This window comes from Sus scrofa, chromosome 5 (assembly GCF_000003025.6).
Source record: "Sus scrofa isolate TJ Tabasco breed Duroc chromosome 5, Sscrofa11.1, whole genome shotgun sequence".
Classification (NCBI taxonomy): Eukaryota; Metazoa; Chordata; class Mammalia; order Artiodactyla; family Suidae; genus Sus; species Sus scrofa.
In genome coordinates this window covers 16,840,130-16,866,044 of record NC_010447.5, presented here as the reverse complement: position 1 = coordinate 16,866,044, position 25,915 = coordinate 16,840,130, and the positions used below count along the sequence as shown (strand labels likewise).

Sequence of the window (25,915 nt, the reverse complement as noted above, 5' to 3'; positions counted from 1 at the left end):
AGGGGAAGCTCCCAAAGCAGCCTGTCACTGTGAAGGCCAAATTCGTCAGCAGAAGAGGCAAGGAGAAGACTAAGGGGGCACCCATGTCCTGGTAACATGGAAGAAGTTTCAATAATGGGAACAAGGGCTTTTTCAAAAAACAAACAAGGAGGTTGGGCCAAATGACTTTTCAGTTCTTGTCCAAATTCTAACATTCAAAAGTAGGAAAGGGAGTTCCCGTCGTGGCGCAGTGGTTAACGAATCCGACTAGGAACCATGAGGTTGCGGGTTCGATCCCTGCCCTTGCTCAGTGGGTTGACGATCCGGCGTTGCCGTGAGCTGTGGTGTAGGTTGCAGACGCGGCTTGGATCCCGCGTTGCTGTGGCTCTGGCGTAGGCCGGTGGCCACAGCTCCGATTCGACCCCTAGCCTGGGAACCTCCATATGCCGCGGGAGCGGCCCAAAGAAATAGCAAAAAAAGACAAAAAAAAAAAAAAAAAAGTAGGAAAGGTTCGGGCTACATTATTCTTCAGAGAAGACGTGATGGTCCAGTGGTTCTCACTATCTTCCTGTTGCAAAAAGGGACTATAGAAGGGGTTCAGTAAGTGTTTGTTGAATGAATAATGTATGGTTTTGCTTGATATCTAAATTCCCATTAGGCAGATCTGAGGCATAATGGGGACAACATCCTTCAGATACCTTTGATGGCCCCGTAGGAAGTAAGGTAAAGTTTAAATCTTGGAGAAGGAAGAGATTTTTGGGTTCAATTAGCTCCCACAAACATTAGCCAACCACAGCACCTGCCTTTTGAAAACACCGGAGAGACAGGCAAAAACAAAAACAAGCCCCAGCAGGGGTCAGAGCTAAGAATGACCAAGTGGCTATCAGAAAACTAGGCATCAGGGAGTTCCCACTGTGGTGCAATGGGTTAAGAATCCAACTGCAGTGACTAAGGTTGCTATGGAGGCACAGGTTCAATCCCCTGCCCAGGCACATGGGTTAAAGGATCTGGCGTTGCCACGCCTGCATCGTAGGTTGCATCTGTGGCTCAGACTCAGTCCCTGACCCAGGAACTTCCACATGCCACAGGTGCGGCCATAAAATTTAAAAAAAGAAAGAAAAAGAAAAAAGAAAACTAGATATCAGTTTATAGGCTGGAGACTCTGAAGCTAGGATTCGATATTTTCAGTGAAATCAGAAAAGATGACAAACAGACACTAGGAAACAAATTCGGCACCAACAGAATCCAGTCCATCTGACGGGATGCTGGCAGTACTGTGTTCACTTTGCTGGCCTTTTGACTTCTCTCCTACCCACACAGTCCTTGTCCCCCTGCATGCTTCTACCTACTCACCCAAACTCCGCCTTCTTCCCATCTAATTCTCCAGTCTTTTTTCCAGTTATTGTTAAAACTACCCCCTGGGGACTATGTGCAAACACAAGTATTCATTTAGTAAAATTTATCAGAAGATTTTAGAGTTAATTTTTTAAATAAGTATATACACACATAAAGAGGGCAGTCAGTGGACTGGGACCAATTCTTGCAGAGCAGGACAGAAATCACAGGTTCAGCCCACTCTGCAGATGGAGACTGGGCTTTCCAAGGCAGGGTGCGTTCTGTGCATCTTGTCAATGGAGCATGTGCACAGAACTCATTACCACACACTGACAGGTATCCCATCCCCTGGGTTTCAGGTTGACTTAAAGTCATTGATTGCCAGGGGAGTCTAACACGTGGAGTACATGCAAGCCCTTTTTTTTTTTTTTTTTTTGTCAACTTATAACTAAGACCAAATGGCTCTTACCTCTGTTAAAAACTCACTAGAAGGCACTAAACTTAGCTAGGATTTGTAAGTCTAGTAGTTGATCAGGAATAATGATCTGCCAGAAAAAATGGAAAAAGCCATTCCTCTAAAGCTCTGTGTTTTCCCAGGACTGGACAGGCTCACTGGTATAATCATGGACTATTGCTCTTTGTGAGTTTCTCTTTTGAAATCTGTCCTAATACCTGCTTTTTTTTTTCTCTCTCTTTTTTTCTTGATTTCTTTTTTCTTTTTTTTTTCTTTGATCCTTTCCTTGTATGTGCTTTGGCTGTGAGGGAAGGGCATAGATCTTCCTTCAGATTTCTTTCTTTTTTTTGTCTTTTTGGTTTTTTTAGGGCCACACCCACGGCATGTGGAAGTACCCAGGCTAGGGGTCTAATTGGAGCTATAGCTGCCAGCCTACACCACAGCAACAGCAACACCAGATCTGAGCCATGACTGTGATCTACACCACAGCTTACAGCAACACCGGACCGTTAACCCACTGAGCGAGGCCAGGAATCAAATCCGCAAGCTCACAGATTCGTTTCCACTGGGCCACGACAGTAACTCCCTAATATCTGCTTTTGACTGTTCTCTCTATATTTATACATAGTAATGCTATCATCCCTGCTAGTATTATTCACTTTCAACTACATTCTAAAGAGAAACTGAGCAGGCAGTGACGAGGTAGTAGAACTTGTATCATTACATCTCATTTTCTTGGTTAATTTACTCGCTGTCCCCATTATAGTAAAACAAGGAGGCGCTATCACCTCAGCTGCTGACATGCCATCCAGAGGAAGGACCTGGATATACTTCTGGGCCACATGAACCACACCCATAGCCTCATCAGCACAGGAAGCCCCAGGAGCCCACGTGATTTGGGGGGCACACAACACCACAGGCTCTACTTCGATAAATATATATGAGCCTGTCCAGTCCTGGAAAAACACAGAGCTTTAGAGGAATGGCTTTTTCCATTTTTTCTGGCAGATCATTATTCCTGATCAACTACTAGACTTGCTCTGCAAGAATTGGTCCCAGTCCACTGACTGCCCTCTTTATGTGTGTATATACTTATTTAAAAAATTAACTCTAAAATCTTCTGATAAATTTTACTAAATGAATACTTGTGTTTGCACATAGTCCCCCATATTCCACTGGGCCACGACAGTAACTCCCTAATATCTGCTTTTGACTGTTCTCTCTATATTTATACATATATATATATATATATATATATGTTTGTTTGTTTGTTTGTCTTTTTAGGGCCACACCCACAGCATATGGAGGTTTCCAGGCAAGGCGTCAAATCAGAGCTGTAGCTGCTGGGCTAAACCACAGTCACAGCCACCCAGGATCCAAGCCACATCTTCAACTACACCACAGCTCACAGCAACGTCAGATCCTTAACCTACTAAACAAGACCAGGGATCGAACCTGCATCCTCATGGAAATTAGTTGGGTTCATTAACCACTGAGCTACGATGGGAACTCCACCTTCTCATATATTTAAAAAAAAAAAAAAAAAAAAAGCAATGTCATGTTTTAACGCACCTTCTCCTGCTGATGGGAGTTAACTCAGGCAAAAAGACTCACATTTACAAAAGTCTCTAACAATGATCCAGAGGCTACATCTCAGCAAGACTTCTGAAAATGGATGAGGCAATGTTTTGTGTCACATGATGTAGGGGGTAGAGAACAAAGAGGAAGAAAGACCCAGAGGTTTACCACTAGCTGCAGAACCTCCTGTCCTGGCATACACGGTGAATTAGAACACAATTTACTTGTGTTCCCTCAGAGTGGGACTCATTCTATTCCACACCTTCTGGAGACAACGCCTCCCTGCATGCAGCCTCACTGAGTCCCGGGCTGCCCTTGGAGAGAGTCAAGGTGGAACCCACAGCATGGGCCATCCGACAGCAGATCCCAACTTCCTCTCCTCACCAGAGCTACTCAGAACCACATCAGGCCTAAGCAGTGGGCACCATTTTTCCTTCATTTGCCTGCAGTGCTTTTGTTTGTTTGTTTGTTTTCTTTTTTTAGGGCCGCATCCTTGGCATATGGAGGTTCCCAGGCTAGGGGTCTAATCGGAGCTACAGCTGCCAGCCTACACCACAGCCACAGCAAGTGGGGATCCAAGCCATGTCTGCAATCCACACCACAGCTCACAGCAATGCCGGATCCTTAACCCACTGAGCAAGGCCAGGGATCGAACCCGCAACCTTATGGTTACTAGTCAGATTCATTTCCGCTGTGCCACAGGAACTCCTGCAGTGCTTTTTTTTTAAGTGCTAACATAAGATTCCCATTTTCCTAAAGGACCATTTCCCCACACACTATCCCCTAGTAATGTTATCATCCAGATGGCCTTCTTTCACAGCAAAACGCAGAACGCATGAGGAATAGATGATGTCATTTTGAGAAGATGCTCCTACTTCCAGGGACTCAGCTGACCTCTGTGGTGGAACCCAGTCCCCAGGATTCAGGCTTATTATTCTATTAGACAAGAGCTCTCAGAAATGGTTACCTCCTAGCTGAGGGCAAAGGTCTAGTGGGCCCAAACAACTAAACTGAGAGTAACTGCCATGGTGCAACGAGAGGGTAGAGAGGCAACAGGATTATTGGAGCAGAAAGGGGTGTGACAATGCATAAAAATGTTCATTTGATGGAGCATGATGTTGGAGGTGGGTGCTTAACACTGGGTACCGTCCTCCCTTGCAAGCAGTGTGGCAGAATTCAAAGAGCAGACATCCAGGAGTTCCCATCGTGGTGTGGTGGAAATGAATCCTACTAGGACCCATGAGGTTTCTGGTTCGATCCATGGCCTTGCTCAGTGGGTTAAGGATCCGGCGTTGCTGTGAGCTGCAGTATAGGTTGAAGAATTGGCTCAGATCTGATGTTGCTGTGACTGTGGTGTAGGCTGGCAACTGTAGCTCCGATTGGACCCCTAACCTGGGAACTTCCATATGCCATGCATGTGGCTCTAAAAAGCAAAAAAAAAAAAAAAAAAAAAAGAGAGAGAGAGAGAGAAAAAAAAGAAAAAAAGAAAAGAAAAGAAAGAAAGAGTAGACTTCCATAGATGACCCTGAGCCGTCTCCTCACCATATAAAATAGGATGTGACCTACCTGCCTGGGTGGCTGTGAAGATAAAAAGTACACCTTGTACCAAGTGCCTAATGAAATGTCAATCACATAAGCGGCATTCAGCACGTTAGTCACCTACCTCCACACCCTTTCCTCATCCACATTCTCCCAACTGCTGAAAGCCACACTGGCTCCTCTTCCATCTGGTCAAATAACTTGGCAAGCTTGACCTTGCTGTATCTGAACTCCACTGACCTCCACAGAGCCACCCACATAAGTTCTCATGGTAACAGACCCAGAGGCTGAGTCAGCCTTTACAGCCTTCGCTCTCCCATCCAAAGGACAAGTTTTCTCTGGGGATTGTACAACTTTGATGAAAAAAAAACAGCCCGGGAGCAAGCAGTACAGGGAGAACATTTCACATGCTGTCTCAGTCATTAGAAAGTTGCTGTATCATAGTCTTCAATGTTGCAGGAGATGCTGGCGAGATTTTACCAAGGCTTTTGAGCCAAATGTAGGTTCTCATTAAAGCTCTAGTGGACACAAGCCTTTCTTTCATAAAAAGGAGCATCCCTCTTACAGGAAACTAGGCCCCATAGGAAACAGGAGAGCAGAAGGACAGCACACAAGCATCCTGAGGGGAGCTGGGGGTGGGAAGGAGAGAGGAGAAGATGGGCCTTGATAAGGAAGACTAGACAGAGCAGGTCAATTAAAAGGCCTCTTCCCTTCCACTTCTGTGGGGTTTTTATACAACTCTGCGCTGTGGACTCAGAGCGAATATGTTAGAGATGCACGTTCCGATGAAAACACCAGGTAGAAATGGGTACAGTCAGAATAGGCAGGGCAAACATTGGAAATGGAGTAGAAACAGGGTAATGGCCAAACTGGGTTTTTTAAACCATTTGTAGTTTATTTTCTTTTTAAATGTTGTGTATATTTGTATTTACATTTCTAAGTAGACATTAAGAATCAATAAACTGATCTGAGTACTTCACATTCTCAAGGAACTGGTCATTTATTAAGATTTATATTGGACTTTACTGTGCTCAAAGCACTGTCGCATAAGCTAACACTAAGACAGGTATTATTATTCCCACTTTTATTTAACAGACGAGTGGGGGGAAAAATGTAATTGTAATGTATACATGTAAGGATAACCTGACCCCCTTGCTGTACAGTGGGAAAATAAAAAAATAAAAAAATAAAAAACAGATGAGGAACTGAGGCTAAGGGAAATTAACTGATTTTTCCCCAAGGTCTTACCATGAATGAGAAAGAGTTAGGACTTCAACTCAGGTCTCCTGGTGGCAAAGCTGCTCCTCCCACACCAGGCTGCCTTGCGCTAATTTCCCCCAGGACATAGAAGAGCAGTGCTTACCTTCCAACTCTTCTTTCTCATAGTGAATGTTGAGAATTGTGCTGGTCCCACCCTGATCCACCACAGCTTCTTCATCTGGTCTCTGTTGAAACATAAATAAGTAGCCACAGTAATATCCACACATCCATTCAAACACCCATGCAAGTATCGTGTGTGTGCCACAGCTTTACACAGCAGCGTGGGGGGAAACACAATGGTTTACAGATTCTCTTAAATTGAACCTCACAATAACTCGGGGACACAAACATGGCAGCCATTCTTCCTTCTTTCAAAAATAAGAAGCCTGAGACTCAGAGAACTTTAATTATTGCCCAAGGTCAGAAATATGGTAAATGGCAGGGCTGGAACGGAGTCCAGGTCTTGTGCCTAGAGATCCCATGCCTTTGCCATCTCCCCACTCAACCCATCTATCTGTATAACAAGTTGGCATTTTGCAAGTGTTGGCATTTGGTATAAACTGGTCTCCTTGACTTCTCTGCAGCTTTGAGCCTGTTATCACTCTGTCCTTGAAATTCTCCATCCTGCTCCTCTGTCCCATCCAAGGCTCCTCTTCCTCGAACCATGATTCTAAGGAAGAGCGTTCTGTTTTCCACACTTGAGTCTTATAATTTCAATAGTAGCCTGGCACTGTGAAGTCCAGTATTGACAAACCACTGGGATGCTGAGCCTCAAAACCCACGTGTCTAAAACCCAACTCATCTTCCCTCTAAGCTGGCACCCCTGTGCTCATTCACTTACTCCCACCCATGGCTCCATCAGTTCTTAGTCCATATTTGAAATTTCAAACTTATTTATTCACCCACTCCAGGTGTACTGAGTGCCCATTATGTGCCTTCCATGAATAGTTCCCTTTTCTTTTTTTCTTTTTCTTTTTCCACAGCTTATGGAGTTCCTTGGCCAGGGATCAGATCAGGGCCATAGTTGCGGCAACGCCAGATCCTTAATCCACGGTGCTGGGCCTGGAATCAAACCTGCGTCCCAGAGCTCCCAAGACGCTGCCAAGCCCATTGTGCCACAGCAGGAACTCCCCCTTTTCCTATCAAGTCCTCCTATGCAGTTTCCCTCTGATTCACTCTCATCTCTCATCCACTCTATCCCCTACGCTCCAGCTCTTTCAGTCACAATGGACCTTTTTTTCAGTTCTAGAACCACATCATTTTCTTCCCTGAGTACTGCTCTGTCTGCCTAGAACTATCTCTTCCCTGCTACTCCCACCTCCATCACCAGCAGCTAACATTTATTCTTCATCCTATAGATCTGAATCTAAATGGACTTCCTCAAAGCCTGCCCTGACTACTCCCCCACTTTTCTACGCCCCCCACAGCACACTGTATTTCTCCTTCATAATGGAATGTCTCTGCTCCTTAGGGAAGGGACCATATCTGCCTTCCTCATCACTGTTTCCCCAGAACCCTGCAGTCTTTTCAGAGTAGATGCTCAATAAATCTTTGTTGAAAGAATGACAGAGTTTCCATAGTGGCTCAGCCAGTTAAGAACCCGACTAATGGGAGTTCCCATCGTGGCTCAGCGGTTGATAAACCCAACTAGGATCCATGAGGATGAGGGTTCGATCCCTGGCCTCACTCAGCAGGTTAAGGATCTGGTGTTGCTGTGAGCTATGGTGTAGGTCGCATATGCGGCTTGGATGCAGTGTGGCTGTGGCTGGCTGTGGTGAAGGCCGATGGCTGCAGCTTGGATTCGACCCCTAGCCTGGGAACTTCCATATGCTGCAGGTGTGGCCCTAAAACAGAAAAAAAAAAAAAAAAAGAACCTGACTAGTAACCATGAGGGTTCTATTAGCCTTGCTCAGTGGGTTAAAGATCTGGCATTGCCACAAGCTGTGGCATAGGTCACGTATGTGACTCAGATCTGGCATTGTTGTGGCTGTGGTGTAGGCCTCAGCTGCAGCTTCCATTCAACCCCTCACCTGGGAACTTCCATATGCCATAGGTGTGTCCCAAAAAAGGAAAAAATAAAAAATAAAACCTTAGGAGGAAAAAAGAATGAATATAATGGCACCTACCTTATCAAGGCCCTCACCAAATCCTGAATTATTTCAAAAAAGATCTTAGCTAATTCTGCAGCTCAGCAGTAATGAACCCAACTAGTATCCGTGAGGATGCAGGTTCGATCCCTGGCCTTGCTCAGTGGGTTAAGGATTCCAAGTTGCCGTGAGCTGTGGTGTAGGCCAGCAGCTGTAGCTCCAATTAGACCCCTAGCCTGGGAACTTCCATATGCCTCGGGTAGGGCCCTATGAAAAGATCTTAGCTAATTTCCTTGCCAATCAGTTTCCTTTACCAACCTGCAGTCCAGCCAGGCTCTCTGATCCCAGGAGCACCATGCACATTCCCACTTCACACCTATGCCCACACTGTCTGGTCATCTAACAGGCCCTTCCCCAATTCCAAACCCTCACCATCCTTCCGGATCCTGCTCAAATGTCCAGCTAATTTTACTATTTCGTAGTTACCATCTATGTTTCCAAATAAGACAACCCCATACTCTTTCTCAATGAAAAGATTCAAAAAAAGTTTTTAAGGCCAAACTTGCAGGGAAATAGATGAAATCGCCAAATGTCTATTTATAATATTTTATTTATGAATTTAGTTTTGTAGGCATATTTAAAGTTATATATTATTACTACCATGGTATAGTCTCTAAGATACAATATTAAATTGAAAAAGCAAGGTGAAAAAAAAAAAAAAGAAAAGAAAAAAATGGAGTTCCCGTCGTGGCGCATTGGTTAACGAATCCGACTAGGAACCATGAGGTTGCGGGTTCGGTCCCTGCCCTTGCTCAGTGGGTTAAGGATCCAGCGTTGCCGTGAGAGCTGTGGTGTAGGTTGCAGACGCGGCTCGGATTCCTCGTTGCTGTGGCTCTGGCATAGGTCGGTGGCTACAGCTCCAATTCGACCCCTAGCCTGGGAACCTCCTTATGCCGCAGGAGCGGCCCAAAGAAATAGCAAAAAGACAAAAAAAAAAAAAAAAAAAAAAAGAAAAGAAAAGAAAAGAAAAAGAAAAAGCAAGGTGGAGAAAACTGTTTAATTTGCTAACTTGTATCTAAGAAAGGGTATTGGAACAAAAGCATCTGCTTATACCTCAAAACATATAAAGGAAGAATAAGCCATAAAAGATGTTTTTAAATAGTTACCTACAGAAGGAGGGAGGGAGGTAAAGACAAGGATAGAAACTAAACTTCTTTGAAGATAACTTACTTGCAAATACTTTACATAATTTTTTAAGTTAAAATTTAAAAAGCAATTCTCAGAAATAAGAAACAAAATGAAAATAAATGCCAAATTGATGACATAACCCTTCCAAGAGAAATTATCTAAGTACCTTTAAGTTTTTTCAAAGTTTTATTGAAATATTGTTTATTTACGATGATGTGATCATTTCTGCTGTACAACAAGGTGATGTAGTTATACATATACACACCTACATCATTTTCCAGATTCTTTTTGCTTTGTTCTGTTTTGTTTTGTTTTTTAGGGCAGCATCGGTGGCATGTGGAAGTTTCCAGGGTAGGGGTCTAATCAGAACTGTAGCTGCCGGTCTACACCACAGCCATAGCAACACCAGATCCTTAACCCACTGAGTGACGCCAGGGATCGAACCTGCGTCCTGCATCCTAGTCGGGTTCATTACCACTCAGCCAGGAAGGGAACTCCCCATTTTTCAGATTCTTTTCCCACATAGATAATCACAGAATATTGGGTAGAGTTCTCTGTGCTATACAGCAGGTCCCCGTTGGCCAATCATTCCACACACCTTAGTGTGCATATACCAAGCCTATAACTTTAAAACATAATAAACTGCCTAAACATCCTTAGTGGTATATACCCTAAGGGCAAAAAGAATTTGAAAACATTCTAAGCAGCTTTTTAATTATATTGGGTTGGGGGGGGGTTCTTCTTTTTTCTTCTTTTTAGGGCCGTACCTGTGGCATATGGAAGTTCCCAGGCTAGGCACTGAATCAGAGGCTGCCTACACCACAGCCCCAGCAACACCAGATCCAAGCCATGTCTGCAAACCTACACCACAATTCATGGCAACACTGGATCCTTATAACCCACTGAGCGAGGCCAGGGATCAAACCCATGTCCTCATAGATACTAGTCCGGTTCATTACCGCTGAGCCACACGGGAACTCCTAGTTATATTGCTGATTGTTCTGATGGTGTTATTATCCTGAGACTGTTGTGTATTGAGACATAAAATTAATGAACAATAGTGTGAACCTACTCCAGCACTCTCAGTGTGACTGAGAACTGGGGCTTGCAGGGGTGAGAGGAGATACAGTTGTAAGATAGAAGTTAAGTAAAAAACTACGGCGTCTTGAATTTGAATTGGAAGTATCAGGAAGAACATATATTTTTACCTTTAAATGTTTTTAAATTTAATAAGTTTATATTCCCATCTCTGTCCAGACAAAAGGCCTGATCAGCCTGTAGCAATGAGTATCAACACCTAGACTGTGGTCTCTTAAAATGTCATTTTCTACTAAAAGATACTCAAAGACCTAGGGTTGTGCCAAAAGGACTCAAGCTACCACTTAGAGAGGTCCCTTACTGGGAGATCCCTGGTGGCCTCGCAGGTTAAGGATCCAGCATTGTCACTGCCATGGCACAAGTTCAATCCCCAGCCCAGGAACTTCTGCACGTTGTGGCATCAGCAAAAAAAAAAAATAATAATAATAATAATAAACACCTAGAGAGATCCCTTGCTAAAAAATAGGATACTCTGAGCATCAATCAGTAACTGCAACAGACTGAATATATCAAATACGTTAAAAATCCATCCGTTCACAATATCACTTTAAAAAGTAATTAACAGGTCAACATTGGAGGATAATACTAGTAAACCAACTTACTATTTTGCAAACTGGTTAAACTTTATCCTGGCTTTCCTATAAATGTACCATAGAGTGGTATCATAGAGTAGATGAGAGGAGTTTCTTATTATAGAAAAGAATAAATGACAAAGGAATGTTAGAATTAGAACACCACCATTTTGCAATCACTAATGGACTGCATTGATTTTCAAGGCCACTAACATCACAAAAGGAGAGACAACCAAACGTTATATGCCTCCTAATGGAGACCTTATCACCACCCATGAGGTAATCTTACCAAATAAATTGTCCCTGAATCCCATCAAGGCCCAAATACCAATTTACCGAAAATACAGCGACATAGAGTTCCACAGGAGTATAGTCAATAGAATCCAGACTGTGGGAAACTCTAAAGCTGTAGAACAAATCCTCTCCCTATTCTCTTTTTTCAAATAAATAATTACAAGAAGAGAAAGAGAAACAGAAAGAGAGGAAGGCAAAACCTTTAGGTTAAAAAAAAAACACACCAATCCCAATGTGTGGACTTAATTTGAATCCTGATTCAAACAAACTGGAGGAAGTGGGAGAGGGAGGGATGATTGATGTCTTGACTCTAAGACTATAAAAGCACAATGCAAAGAGCAAGGTCAACCATCTGAAAAATTCAGGTTGAAAATTGACTTGTTGTTTGTTTCCCTAATTCAGAATGGTTAATCACAGTCTAAAGTCACTGAATAAATGTTTCCCTGCTTTCTTTGTCTTGCCAAAGAAAACAGAGCCCTGTCAAACACCATCAGCCAAAGCATTTGAAAGGTCAGAATTGACTCTGAATGCGTGGCCCTCAATTGGATCCTGGTTCAAATAAGCCAACACTTTTTAAAAAAATTATAAGGGGCTCACAGAAATCTAATCAGCTGAATGGATATTTGATTTATTAGAGAATTATTGTTAATTTTAAGGTATAGTAATAATACAGGCACACCTCATTTTACTGTGCTTCACATATTATAAATTTTTACAAATTGAAGGTCTAATAGGCAATTGTCAAGCAAGAATTGTTTTTCCAGAATTATTTGCTCACTTCGTGTTTCAGTGTCACATTTTGGTAATTCGAAATATTTCAGACTTTTTTATTATTATTATATCTGTTATGGTGATCTGTGATCTTTGATGTTACTGTAATAGATCGGGGGATGCGCATGGAAGACAGGGAACTTAACAATTGTAGTCTGTGTTCTGACCGCTCCACTGACTAGCAGTTCCCCCATCTCTCCCTCTCTTCAGGCCTCTCTATTGTCTGAGATACAACAATATCGAAACGAGGCCAATTAAGAACCCTATAATGGTTTCCAAGTGTTCAAGTGAAAAGAAGAGTTGCATGTCTCTCATTTTAAATCAAAAGCCAGAAATGATTAAGCTTAGTGAGGAAGACATGTTGAAAGCTGAGACAGACCAAAAGCTGAGCTTGTCGCACCAATCTAAGTCAGCTGAGTTGTGAATGCAAAGGAAAAGTTCTTGAAGGAAATTAAAAGTGCTACTCCAGTGAACACACGAGTGATAAGAAAGCACAACAGCCTCATTGCTGATGTGGAAAAAGTTTAGTGGTCTGGATAGAAGTTCAAACCAGCCACAACATTCCCTTAAGCCAAAGGCTAATCCAGAGTAGGGCCCTCACTCTCTTCAACTCTGTGAGAGCTGAGAGCGGTAAGAAAGCTGCAGAAGAAAAGTCTGAAGCTAGCAAAGCTTGATTCATGAAGTTTAAGGCAAGAAGCCATCTCTATAGCAACATGAGTGCAAGGTGAAGCAGCATGTGCTGATGTAGAAGCTGCAGCAAGTGGTCTAGGAGGTCTAGCTCAGATAATTAATACAGGTGGCTAAACGAAACAACAGATTTTCAGTGTAGATGAATTTTATTGGAAGAAGATGCCACCTAGGACCTTCATAGCTAGAGAGAAGTCAATGCCTGTCTTCAAAGCTTCAAAAGACTGGCTGACTCTCTTGCAAGGGGCTAATGCAGCTGGTGACTTTTAAGTTGAAGCCAATGCTCATTTACCATCCCCCAATATCCTGAGGCCCTTCAGAATTATACTATACCTACTCTGTGTTCTATCGATGGAATAACAACAGCATGGTTTACTGAATATTTTAAGCCCACTGTTGAGACCTACTTCTCAGAAAAAAATACTTCTTTCAAAATAATATTGCTCAATGACAATGCCACCCAAGAGCTGGGATGGAGTATGTACAATGAGATTCACCTTGTTTTCATGCTTGCTAACACAACATCCACTCTGCAGCTCATGGATCAAGGAGTCATTATGATTTGCAAATCTTATTATTTAAGAAATACATTTTGTAAATGTACAAATAGATTTAGTAGCTGATGGATCTGGGCAAAGTAAATTGAAAACCCTTGGGAAAGGATTCACCTTTCCAGATGCCATTAAGAACATTCTCGATTCAGTTTAGAAAAAAATGATTCCAAACTTCATGGGTGACTTTGAGCAGTTTAAGACTTCAGAGGCAGAAGTAACTGCAGATGCGGTAGAAATAACGAGAGGACTAGAATTAGAAGTGGAGTCTGAAGATGAGACTGAATTGCTCCTATCTCATGATGAAACTTGAACGGATGGGGGTTGCTTCCTATGGATGAGCAAAGAAAGTGATTTATTGAAATAGAATCTACTCTTGGAGAAGATGGTATGAAGACTGTTGAAATGACAACAAAAGATTCAGAGTATTACATAAACTTAGTTAATAAGGCAGCAGCAGAGTTTAAGAGGCTTGACTGCAATTTTGAAAGAAGTTCTACTGTGGGTAAAATGCTATGAAACAGCCTTGCAGGCTACAGAGAAATCATTCATGGGAGGAAGAGCCATTGGATGTGGCAAACCTCACTGTTGCCTTATTTTAAGAAATTGGAGAGTTCCCTGGTTAGGAATCGGCTCTTTCATTGCTGTGGCCCAGGTTCAATTTCTGGTCTGAGTACTGAGATCCCACGTCAAGCTGCTGCATGCTGTGGCCAAAAAAGAAAGAAGGGGGAAAAAAACCCCGAAATTTCCACAGCCACCCTAACCTTCAGCAATTACCACCCTGATCAACCAACAACCATCTCTCAGAGCCTCCATAAGCAAAGAGCTCGTGACTGACTGAAGGCTCAGATGATGATTAGCATCCTTTAGCAATAAAGCATTTTTTAATTAAGGTGTGTACATTTTTAAGATATAATGCTCACTTAATAGATTATAGTCTAGTGTAAACACAGTTTTTATAAGCACCGAGAAATCAAAAAAATTTGTGTGACTTGCTTTACTGTGATTTTCACTTTACTGTGGTGATCTGAAACGGAACCCACAATATCCCCCAGGGTAGGCCCATATAACCAAGACATTGTAGTTACGTCATTTTTAAAAAGGATACTAGGAATTCCCACTGTGGTACAGTGGGTTAAGAATCTGGCTGCAGCAGCTCAGGTCACTGTGGAGGTCGGGGTTTGATCCCCAGTCCTGCAGAGTGGGTTAAAAGATCCAGAGTTGCTATAGCTGTGGTGTAGGTCGCAGCTATGGCTCAGGTTCAGTCCCTGGTCCAGAAACTTCCTTATGTCATGGGTGTGGCCATTAAAAAGAAAAGGGGCCTAATCTCCAGTGATAGGCACTTATTTTTACTGATGAAATGATATTATGTCTGGGACTTGGAGAAGGGGTGGAGCCATAGACAAAATAAGATAGGTTGTATGTTCATTGTTGAAGCCAGACCATGGGGTACGTGATAATTCATTTTTCAAATCTCTTTACTTTGGGAGTTCTCATTGTGGCTCAGGGTAACTAACCCGACTAGGATCCATGAGGATACAGGTTCAATTCCTGGCCTCGCTCAGTGCGTTGAGGATCCAGTGTTGCCGTGAGCTGTGGTGTGGGTCACAGATGCATCTCGGATGCCACGTGGCTTCGGGTGTGGCACAGGCCGGCAGCTGCAGATCCAATTCGACCCCTGGCCTGGGAACTTCCATATGCCAAGGGTGCAGCCCTAAAAAAAAAAAAAAAAAAAAAAAAAAAAAAAAAAAAGTGACTCCTGGGGTTTCTAATGAACAAACTGAGTCACTACAATTAGTATTAAGGACAATATTTACTAAGCACTTAAAGTATAAAGTATACCTAGAATTGTGCTTTTACATATATTACCTGGCTTAATCCTCACAGCAGTCCTACACCAAGGCTAAGTAAGATCCCACAAGAGCTAAGTGAGATGGGAGAAACTCCAACTCAAGCCTCTCTGTATGAATATTACACACTAGAACATATTAACACTATTGGAGTTCCCTGGTGGCCTAGTGGTGAAGGATCATTGTCACTGTTGTGACATGCGCTCCATCCCTGGCCCAGGAACTTCTGCATGCCACCAGCATGGCCAAATAAACAACTAATTAATTAATAACAAACAAACAAACGCATTATATACTAATGTTGCCAAAAGCAAAGAACCTGGACATTTCAGAGAGCTCAGGTCACCTAATCATGGATTCATGTCCACAGCAAAAACAACTCAAGATCTACATTGTTACCTTCTTCTTTTTTTTTTTTTTTTTTGGTCTTTTTTTGTTGTTGTTGCTATTTCTTGGGCCGCTCCCGCGGCACATAGAGGTTCCCAGGCTAGGGGTTGAATCGGAGCTGTAGCCACCGGCCTACACCAGAGCCACAGCAACGCGGGATCCGAGCCTCGTCTGCAACCTACACCACAGCTCACGGCAACGCCGGATCGTTAACCCACTGAGCAAGGGCAGGGACCGAACCCGCAACCTCATGGTTCCTAGTCGGATTCGTTAACCACTGCGCCACCACAGGAACTCCTACATTGTTACCTTCTTAAACCCTTGTACCTCATCCTACCTTCACTGATCAGAATTCCAATAGTTCTTCATTCCCTTACTCACTTCCAACTTTCTCTTCCTCCAAAAAGCCCATGAATTCTGACCCCACGCAGACCTCATCACTCATTCTGACCCACTGGTCCCCAACTCTCTAATGCCCTTGATTTGCTTTCCATTGAATATGGACATCCCATAGCAAGAAAGGGGGGGCGGGGTTCCAGGAGGACAGTGCATCGGTTCTAGACCTCCTCTCAGGGGTCATGAGCTCCTGAACACCCATGAGCTTCCTTTTCTGACTCTTCAGGAGCCTGCTAGGAACCTAAGATTCCGAAGTGACCCTGTTTTCTCAGAAATTTTTTTTTCTTGAGCCCCCCTTTGAGTCACTCCTGTTCAGCACAGCTTACTAGTCAGCACACTGTGGTTGGCAGAAAATAATGGCCCCCGTGGGATTTGCACATCTTAATCCCTGGAACTTGTGAATGTGTTACCTTACACGGCAGTGGGGAATTAAAGTTGTAGATGGAAACAGGATTGCTCATCAATGGACCTTCAAATCAGGAGATGATCTGGATTATCCAGTGGCCTCAGTGGACTCTCAAGGATAGAAGAGGGAGGCAGAAGAGTGGCAAGGGAGAATGAGGTTGATGACAAAAGCAAGGTCTGAGAGAGGCTATGTTGGTTGCTGTTTTGACTAAGGAGGAAGGGAACCATGAGCCAAGGAGAGCAGGTAGTCTCGCAAACCTGAAGAAGTTAAAGAAACAGATTCTCCCCTCGAGCCTTCAGAAAGAAGCAGAGACCTGCCAACACTTTCATTTTTGCCCTCTGAGATTTGTGCTGGACCTCTGAACTACAGAACTCTGAGATCATCAGTTCGTGTTTGTTTTTCTTTCTTTTTGTTTTTCTTTTTTCTTTTTTTCTTTTTTTTGTCTTTTTGCCTTTGCTAAGGCCACTCCTGCGACATACGGAGGTTCCCAGGCTAGGGGTCGAATCGGAGCTGTAGCTGCCGGCCTACAGCACAGCCACAGCCACGCAGGATCCGAGCCACATCTGCAACCTACACCACAGCTCACGGCAACGCCGGATCCTTAACCCACTGAGCAAGGCCGGGGATCGAACCCTCAACCTCATGGTTCCTAGTCATATTCATTAACCACTGCACCACAATGGGAACTCCTGTTCTTTTTCTATTTTAGGCCTGCACCTGCAGCATATGGAAGTTCCTGCTGGACTAGAGATCAAATCAGAGCTATAGCTGCTGGCCTACGCCACAGCCACAGCAATGCTGGATCCAAGTCACATCAGTGACCTACACCATAGCTTGCAGCAATGCTGGAGCTGTAATCCATGCAGCAAGGCCAGGGATCAAACCCGCATCCACACCAACACCATGTCGGGTTCTTAACCTGCTGAGCCACAATGGGAACTCCCCATATTGCTTTGAGCCACTAAATTTGTGGTCATTTGTTAGGGCAGCGATAGACACTAATACATTATGGCTTCCTAACTACCAAAACCAGAGCAAACTTGTTACTACCCTACGGGAAACAATCAACCACTCCATTATCTAAGATTTGTTGCTGTTACCTAGCAGCAGGTTTAGAATGGACTCATTGCTTTTCTGTGCCCTAATCACCACTGTGGCTGGCTTGCCGTGCCTACCCTGCCAAGGCAAACCATGAGCTAAGACAATTATCTCCAAGTTCGGAAGGAAGTAAACTTGTAGGCTTAATTGTCCCCCAGCCTGCCTCAATTCTCCACTTGGCAGGAATGCCCACACCTCTCCTGCAGAAGTTCCCCAGGTAAAGGGGATGCTCACATGTTCCCCAATTCCCACCCAGGAGGGGAACCCTTAGTTTGCACTGGGAGAGGCTGAGGAGGATGGATTGGACATTGCAATGCAGAGACAAGAGAAGCTGCTGTGGTTGATACTTTGTTCAATGACATTCAGCAAATATATACAGACTGCTTCCCATGAACTGACCATGACCCTCAGAAAAGTTAGCCACTCTCTACAGAGCCATTCATCCATTTGCTCAGCAAATTATTTACCAAGCGCCAACACATGCCATGGCCACTGGGCACTAGCATTCAGTTCTCCTTCAGGAACTCTTTTTCAGATCCACTTTAAGACATGAAGTGTGACTCTCCTCCCATTTGCCAAGCTTCCCAATTATCACCCATTCGCCAGGGTTTGTTATTCTGAAGATTTCTGCAAAAGTTCCAATTCTGAGCAGGCCTGGTTCACATAAAAGTCTTGGTAATTGCCCCGATTCACTTGCTCCCCCCTCCGCCACTGTACCCTCTCTGAACCTCCCTGCAGCTCCTGGTACCCCTTGGCTCAAGGGCTGATGGTTCTAACCTCATCAGCCTTCTCTTCTAGAGCTTCTTTGTGCTTGGTTCTGAAAGTGCTGGTGAGGAGAATGTTAAAGCTACAAGAGGTCCCTGGTGCCAGTCCCAACTAGGGGCTCTCCCTCAAGTTTTCTGATCTTCTGCTATTACTGCTCCTTTTAAGAGTACTGTAGAAAGTGACAGAACACTGTAAATCAACTATAATGGAAAAAATAAAAATCATTAAAAACAAACAAACAAACAAAAAAAAGAGCTCATGAGGGAGTTCCTGTCGTGGCCCAGCAGTTACGAACCTGACGAATATCCATGAGGACTTGGGTTTGATCCCCAGCCTCGCTCAGTGGGTTAAGGGTCCAGCGCTGCCATGAGCCGTGGTGTAGGTTGCAGACTCGGCTCAGATCCCGCATTGCTGTGGCTGTGGTGTAGGCCAGCTACAGCTCTGATTCAACCCCTAGCCTGGGAACTTCCATATGCCATGGGTGTGGCCCTAAAAAAGCAAAAAACAGCTCACCGAAATTGCAATAACCACCTCCAGAGAACTCAACAGAATTCAGTAATGCATGCTTTCATTAACTCATTCTAAATTACACCAGCTGGGAGTTCCCGTCCTGGCTCAGTGGTTAATGAGCCCGACTAGGAACCATGAGGTTGCAGGTTTGATCCCTGGCCTTGCTCAGTGGCTTAAGGATCTGGCGTTACTGTGAGCTATGGTGTAGGTCACAGACGTGGCTCGGTTCCTGCATTGCTGTGGCTGTGGTATAGGCCAGCAGCTATAGCTCTGATTCGACCCCTAGTCTGGGAACCTCCATATGCCATGGGTACGGCCCTAAAAAGACAAGAAAAAGAAAAAGACAAAAAAATAAATTATACCAGCTGCTGCCTAGCTGGCCTCCTTCATTCCAGCTCTTCCCACTCTAATACATCCTTTGTACACCTGGCCACACTTATCTTCTCAAACATTTAAGTGTTCAGACCCTGGTCGAGGTGTCAAAGACCCCAGCTACAGTACTGTACAGTGAAGGAGGGCACATTCTTTGCAGAGGGGCAGCTCTGCCACTTCGTAGAAGTTAATTAACCTCTCTACTTCTTGGTTTCCTCATTTGGAAAATAAGGATAAGCGCATGTAAATCTCAGGGCTATTGAGAGAAGTAAAGGCGCTAATGCATGGAAAGCACCTGGCACAGTACCTGGCATATGGCGAGCACTCCGAACGAGTTAATTTACATAACCAGCATCAAAGGGAGCTTTCGGGTTAGCAGCAGAGACGCACATGGAGATTCCACAAGTCAGGGGTGGAAGAAGTAATAGCACTTGGAGGGTATGTGAGCAGAAAAGACTGAGTGATAAATTCTGATAGTGATACGGAGCCAGACCTTAAAGATTAAAATGGAATATTCCAGGTACAGAGGAAGGGGAAAGTTTTCCAGCTGGAACACCTGAGTGAAGACAGTAGCACAGAAGGGAGAGCTTTTGTGTAATAAAGCAGTGGCTATCTGAGGTGCCGGTGCCACTCCTGACACAACCATGAGCTTCTTGGGGAGAGGTACACTGGCTTTGGATACAGGAGAGTCACTCATTAACTCAGCAATTGCACACCTATTTTATACCAGACACTGTGCTAGATGACAAAGTTTTCTGCTCAGTCTCTGCCCTCATGAAGCTTCTATTTGAAAAGATGATAAACAAGAAATCAAAAAAAAAAAAAAACTTCAGTGGATACAAACAGAGATTATCACGCTAAGTGAAGTAAGACAAGAAGTACAAACACCATGTGAAATCATTTATATGTAGAATCTAAAATATGGCATAAATGAACCTATCGACAAAACAGACTCACAGACACTGGAGAACAGACTTGTGGTTGCAGGAAGTGGGGGGTGGGGCATGGAGGGAGTGCAATGGACTAGAAGTTTGGGGTTAACAGATACAAACTATTACATTTGCAGTGGATAGATAAGAAGGTCCTACTGTACAGCACAGGGAATTATATCAAATCTCCTGGGATAGACCATGACAGAAAATAATATTTTTAAAAAAGAATGCAAAACAAGAACACTTCAGATAAGTAATACATACTATTAAGAAAATAAAGCAGAATCTATGAAAGAGAGAGAGTGACAGCAAAAGAAAGTCGCTCTGAGGCAATGACATCTGAGTTGAGTCACGAGAAGGCCTGAGTGGAAGAATGTCCATAGGAACGACAAGAACACAGCTCCCAAAGCATGAAGAAGCTGGTCATATTGAAAGGACAGAAAGAGAACCAGTGCAGGGGTACATGGCGAGAGAGTCCAAGAGAGGTCATCAGCGAGGATAGCCAAGGCCCTGGTCACGTTGAAGCTTGGTAGGTCATGAATAGGAGTTTGGATTTCATTCCAAAATGTACTGGGAAGCCACTGAAGGGTTTCAATGATAGGATAGGATATGATCTGATCTGTGTTTTTAAAAGCTCACTCTAGCTGCCGTGTGGCAAGTGGACTGCAGAAAGAAGAGCAAGAAAGCAAGCAGAGGGAACTGCCAGCACAGTTAGTCCAAACCAGAGGAAACAGCCTAGATGGGATATTTAGATATGATGCCTGGAATCTCTGTTTAGATCAAGTTATACAATCTGCTCACTTTGCAAGGTCCGTCTCCCCTGCACACAGCCCAGTTGGCACACAGGAGGCTTAGCTGGTAATTTTCAATTGGCTGACTGTCTCTCCCCCACATCGCCCCACTTCCTTTCCTCCTTCTACCCTCACTTCTTTTCCTTACTATACCTCAAGTACCCACTTGACCACCACCTGACTCAGCCTTTATGAGGTCCTAATGTACCCTCTATCCTTTTCTCTCTCCTCACCCCACCACCCACAAAAGTTTCATGAACTAGATGTAAAGAGATAATTATTTTCTGTCCTACCCCAGAAGCACTCAGGACTTATCAGTTTCACAGAGCACTAACAGAAGCCTGGGGGTTATTGTGATCTTGGCAATACAAATGGAACACATTCTGCATGTTAAGGACACTGTCTCCTCATATTCGTTCCAGCCTGTTCTCCCCACTGCAGCCAGAGAGATCTTTCAGGAGGAAAATCTGGTCATGATCTCATTGGCTCTCATTCTCTCTCTGGCTTTCTTCTCTCCCCCCGCCCTCTCTCTATAGGTTATGATCCCAAAGTTCATCTCATACCATTCCCCTCATTGCTTCCTGTAGCTCCAGCCATACTGGACTTTGTTCAGGTCTTCAAACCAGATCTGCCCCCTCTGTTGTTCTTTGTCTCTAAGGCCTTTTGATCTCCCACCTCCCTCAGCTGACACTTATTCTTGAGCTCTTTGCCCAAATTACCTCCCTTAGCAAAAATCTTCTCTGATATGAGACCAAAGCTGGAACGATAACACACAGTTCTGCATATCTTTTTTTCTAGGCATGCATCACAGTTTATAATAATACATTTATTTGTGTGATTGTTTCATTAAAAATGGTTATTCACACACACACTAAATAGCAAACTCCAACGGGGCAAGAACGTTGCCTATTTTTGCTCCTCACTGTGTCACAAACATAGACTGAATTCAGTAGACCTTAGGAAGATTAGATAGGGAAAGATTTTTCCAAAGTCTTAGATATGGTTCCTCTTTTGATGGAGCAAGCAAAGAAGGAATGATGGACCTTCCAGTAGCAAACTATTACCCTAAATTAGAGAAGTGAGTCAGTATCTGATACCCATTTTGCTACAAACTCAAGAGTTTTCTCTACCTCTTCACAGAAAGCATCCTGACGTCAACATGGCACTTGTTTCAAGACCTGTCATCCTTCTGAGAAGGTCCATCATTCCCTTGGCAGCCCTTCACTTCGGATTTGACCTCCCTTCAATACCTCTTTCCAGAGCAGTAACTATATCATCACCTGATCCGCACGGGAAAGGGGGAGTGAGGATTGAATGAGCTACCACTCACATACTGGTTGCCACACAGTAAACATCATCATTTCGCAAAGCCCTTTCACAAACAGCACCTCAAAACCACCCTGTGAGGTAAGCAACGTAAATATCATTCCCATTTTACTTGAAGGGGAAAATGCGGTTCAGAGAAGCAAGTGACTTACTCCAGGTCATAAAACCTGTGTGAAATAGATGCAGGATTTGAACCTACAGTCTCTGACACCTAGTCCACTGTTTTACCTTACATGAGCCACCCCTACAGTTGGGTTATCAGTTACTGAAACCTGGTTTCCTCGTTCCTCTAAATAAACACCTGTTCCTGACTCCTCAGCACCTCCCCCGGCCCCTTTCTACTTCCCCACCTAGAACTTGTCAGCTATCTATGCAATGGGATGAAGGAAGTCACAAAGCTGGCCACACAAACAGGGTTTGGTCCCAGACTCCAGTTTCTCCAGCTCTTTCTCTGAGCCCGTGAGGAAGCAGAAACCGTCAGAAATAAAAACACAAAGAGAAGAACCTGCCCCACCACAGCAAGGTTCCTGGCTACCCTCTCTCCCATGTTTCAGCAGGACACTGCAAGGCCTCTTTCCCAGCAACGAGGATCCGAGGAACAGAGGTCACCGGCCGCGGGCCGTCAGGGCTACTCAGTCGGCCGCGTAAGGGATGCGACAGCGATCCGCCGGCTCCCGGATTTGGCCCAAGGTCACCCTCTCGCAGCCCGGGCCCGATCCCCGATCGCCCCGAGCGCCCCCTGGTGTCTCGGGCTGGCCTCCCCTTGCCCTCAGGGAGTGGCCTGCGGAGCCCCGGCTCGGGGGCAGAGGAAAGCGGGTGGGCAGAGGATGAGGAGGCTGAGCCCCGGGGAGGGGCGGGAGGCGGGGCCCTACCTGATAGCTGAGGACGCCGTCCGGCTCGTTACTCCCAGCCGGCATGGCGGAGCCCAACTAGGTCTCGCCCGCCGGCTCCAGGCCGAGCGTTAGCAGCCCACGCGCTCTGGTCTGGTTTGAGCGGATCGCCCAAGCGGCGACCCCTACCCTGGAGCCAACGGTCAACCATCAACCGCCGCCGCCTCCATAGCCACCGGCCCGCGAGGCTTCGCCGCAGCCAATCAGCGCGCGGCCTGTGCGGCCAATCAGGGCGCGGAGCACAGGAGGACGCTGTCCGGCGGTACCCTGGGCTACCAGGAGGAGGGGGGAGCCTGGGGAGCCGACAGCTCCGGGGCCTGGTTGCCTTGGAAACCTTCTCCCTCCCTTCAGGGGCCTCTGGGCTTGAAGGTCTCTCCAACTGCTTGCTACCAATCGAAAATCTCGTGCTTCCATCTGCGGATGCACCTGACCCTTGAAAACTGAGGAAGTGTCGGGTTTGTCTATTGTGATTTTATTTCTCGGGTTATGATTTTTAAACTCTGGAGAACCATCCCTTGGGGTCGCAGAAGGAAGCAACCGAGGATGAGGGGGAGGGGCCTTCTAAAATTACTTGTTAATCCTCGAGCTAGTGGCCAGATTAAAGAACATTAAAGGGAAGCAGTCAGGAAGTGATCAGACCCCCTCCATGGACTCACTATGATTTAGATCTTCTCCCTGGGCTCCAGGTTGGCAGTGAAAAACAGAGAGTTGAGCTAAGGATGACTGTTGAAATAATTACACAAAAATGTTTCCAACTGTTACAAGAAATGATCTAGGGCAAATTATTTAACAGAAGACCTACTGATCTAAGGCAACTTTAGAAAACCATGAGTAACACATTCAATCTGATTTGGGTTTTTAAAAAAAGAGAGGCTGGCTGTAATCCAACCAAACCTCTGGCTCCAAAAGGAGGAAGAGGGTCTTTTGTTTTATGTCCACCACCACATCAGACCATAAGCCAGTCCACACTATTAAAAGAAAAAGAGCAATTGCAAATAATTCTCAACCTCCAAAGAACCTACACTTGGGGAACGTAATCTGGTGCATGTTAAAGTTTCAAAACCTGCCTACCCCTCCTTGCATTGGCCCTGAAATTTGAAACAAGGTTGTGCTTCAGTGTCCCTGAGGCAGAACCATATTTCTGATCTCTGGTTCAAGGCCTTGGTCCCATTTCTGAGTCTTAGTGTTCATTGCCACAGCCTCTATTGCTCTCCTCACTAATCCTGTCTTGAGTCTGGAATTCACTCCCATTTTTGCCCATCAAAATCTTAATCATCCTTCGAAGTCAGTCTCAAAGGCTACTTCTTCCAAGAAGCCTTTCTCTACTCCACTCTCCCCTACACCCCTAAGAGATGTTATCACTTCCTCCTCTGAATCCTCGTAGCACTTTGTACTTTTCTTAAAGCAGTTACCATGCTGTGGTTACATGCTTTAATTATATGTTGACTTCAGTTTACTATAATATAGTAAGTTTTTGAAGGCAATAATTATTTTTCTTATGCCCTTCTATATACTCCATAGAGCCTCAAAGAATGCTGGGCACATAGAACATAGTCATAAATATATCTTACATAAGTATATGTAAGTTATATAAGTATATAAAAACTTATACATAATTTATAAACACATAAGTGAATATATGTGCTCTTAATTCAGTCTAACCAAAAACATATTGAACACTTACTAACCACAAGCCCAAATGGCACTTGAGATGCATGGAAATCTACAATAAAATACACATCTCCAAAGGGCTTAGAGTCTATAATCAGGGAAAAAGGATATACGTTAATATGATGACAAGATAATAGAACATAAAACAAGAACCATATGAGTAGTACAGACAATAAAGATTATAAAAATTCAGAAGAGAAAATAAGGAGTTCCTGCTGTGGTGGCAGTGGGTTAAGGATCCACTGTTGCTGCAGCTGTGGTGTAGGTCACAGCTATGGCTCAAATTCAGTCCCTGGCCTGGGAACTTCCATATGCCTTGGTGCAACTGAAAAAGAGAAAGAAAAAAAATTCATAAGAAAAAATAAACTTTATGACTTGGGACACAAGGAATATGATACAGAAGACATAGTTTTGGGCTAAATCCAAAGATAGTCAAGGGAGTTCCTATCCTGGCTCAGCGGAAACGAGTCTGACTAGCATATATGAGGATGCAGGTTCAGTCCCTGACCTTGCTCAGTAGATTAAGGATCTGGCATTGCCATGAGCTCTGGTGTAGGTTGCAGATGAGGCTCAGATCTGGCATTGCTGTGGCTGTGGCGTGGCTGGCAGCTGTAGCTCCGATTCGACCCCTAGCCTGGGAACCTCCATATGCTGCAGGTGTGGCCCTGAAAAGCAAAAAAAAAAAAAAAGTCAAGCCACGGTAAGGAAAGCAGACATCTCAGGTCTTGCGCAAAGACTTATCAAAGGAACGCACATGACCCATTCAGGGGAGCCATGATTTAAACCAAAACAGAAAGTTACAGAAAAGAGCAGTAACAAGCAAAAATTATAGTAAAGAACAACTATGGCCAGGTTATAGAGAACCAGCCAATAAATTCACTCTCTATTTTCTCACTTGATAGAAAGTAGGACACTACTGAAACTTTAGAAGAACACTTCTATGCACCAGGACCTGGGTTTAGTGGTGTAATGCAGAGTGTCACTGAATATTCCTAAAACTCCATTATGTCTCCATTTCACTGGTAAGAAAACCGAGGCTCAGAGAAGCTTAGCAGCTTTCTCAAGGTCAGGCAGTCATTAAGCTTAGATTAGATCATTTATTAAGTCAGAATGTATTTACTGAGAATC

The 25,915-nt window shown here is 44.3% G+C and overlaps 1 protein-coding gene across 8 annotated transcripts in view; it reads right to left on the bottom strand.

The window, feature by feature from the left end:
• SLC4A8 (solute carrier family 4 member 8) overlaps nucleotides 1–23,378 on the bottom strand; it is a 79,003-nt gene extending 55,625 nt beyond the window's left edge. For 2 of the 8 annotated variants that reach the window (XM_013988273.2, XM_013988275.2), the window contains exons 1-2: nucleotides 23,099–23,324; nucleotides 6,249–6,330 (exon numbers count right to left, since the gene is read on the bottom strand). In XM_013988273.2, the coding sequence (XP_013843727.2) occupies nucleotides 6,249–6,330; nucleotides 23,099–23,143 (127 nt within the window). In that variant the 5' untranslated portion in view covers nucleotides 23,144–23,324. Of the gene's footprint in view, nucleotides 1–6,248; nucleotides 6,331–22,731; nucleotides 22,964–23,098 lie in introns of those variants that run through there. The other 6 variants (XM_013988274.2, XM_021091663.1, XM_013988276.2 and 3 more) reach the window with 6 other exon arrangements.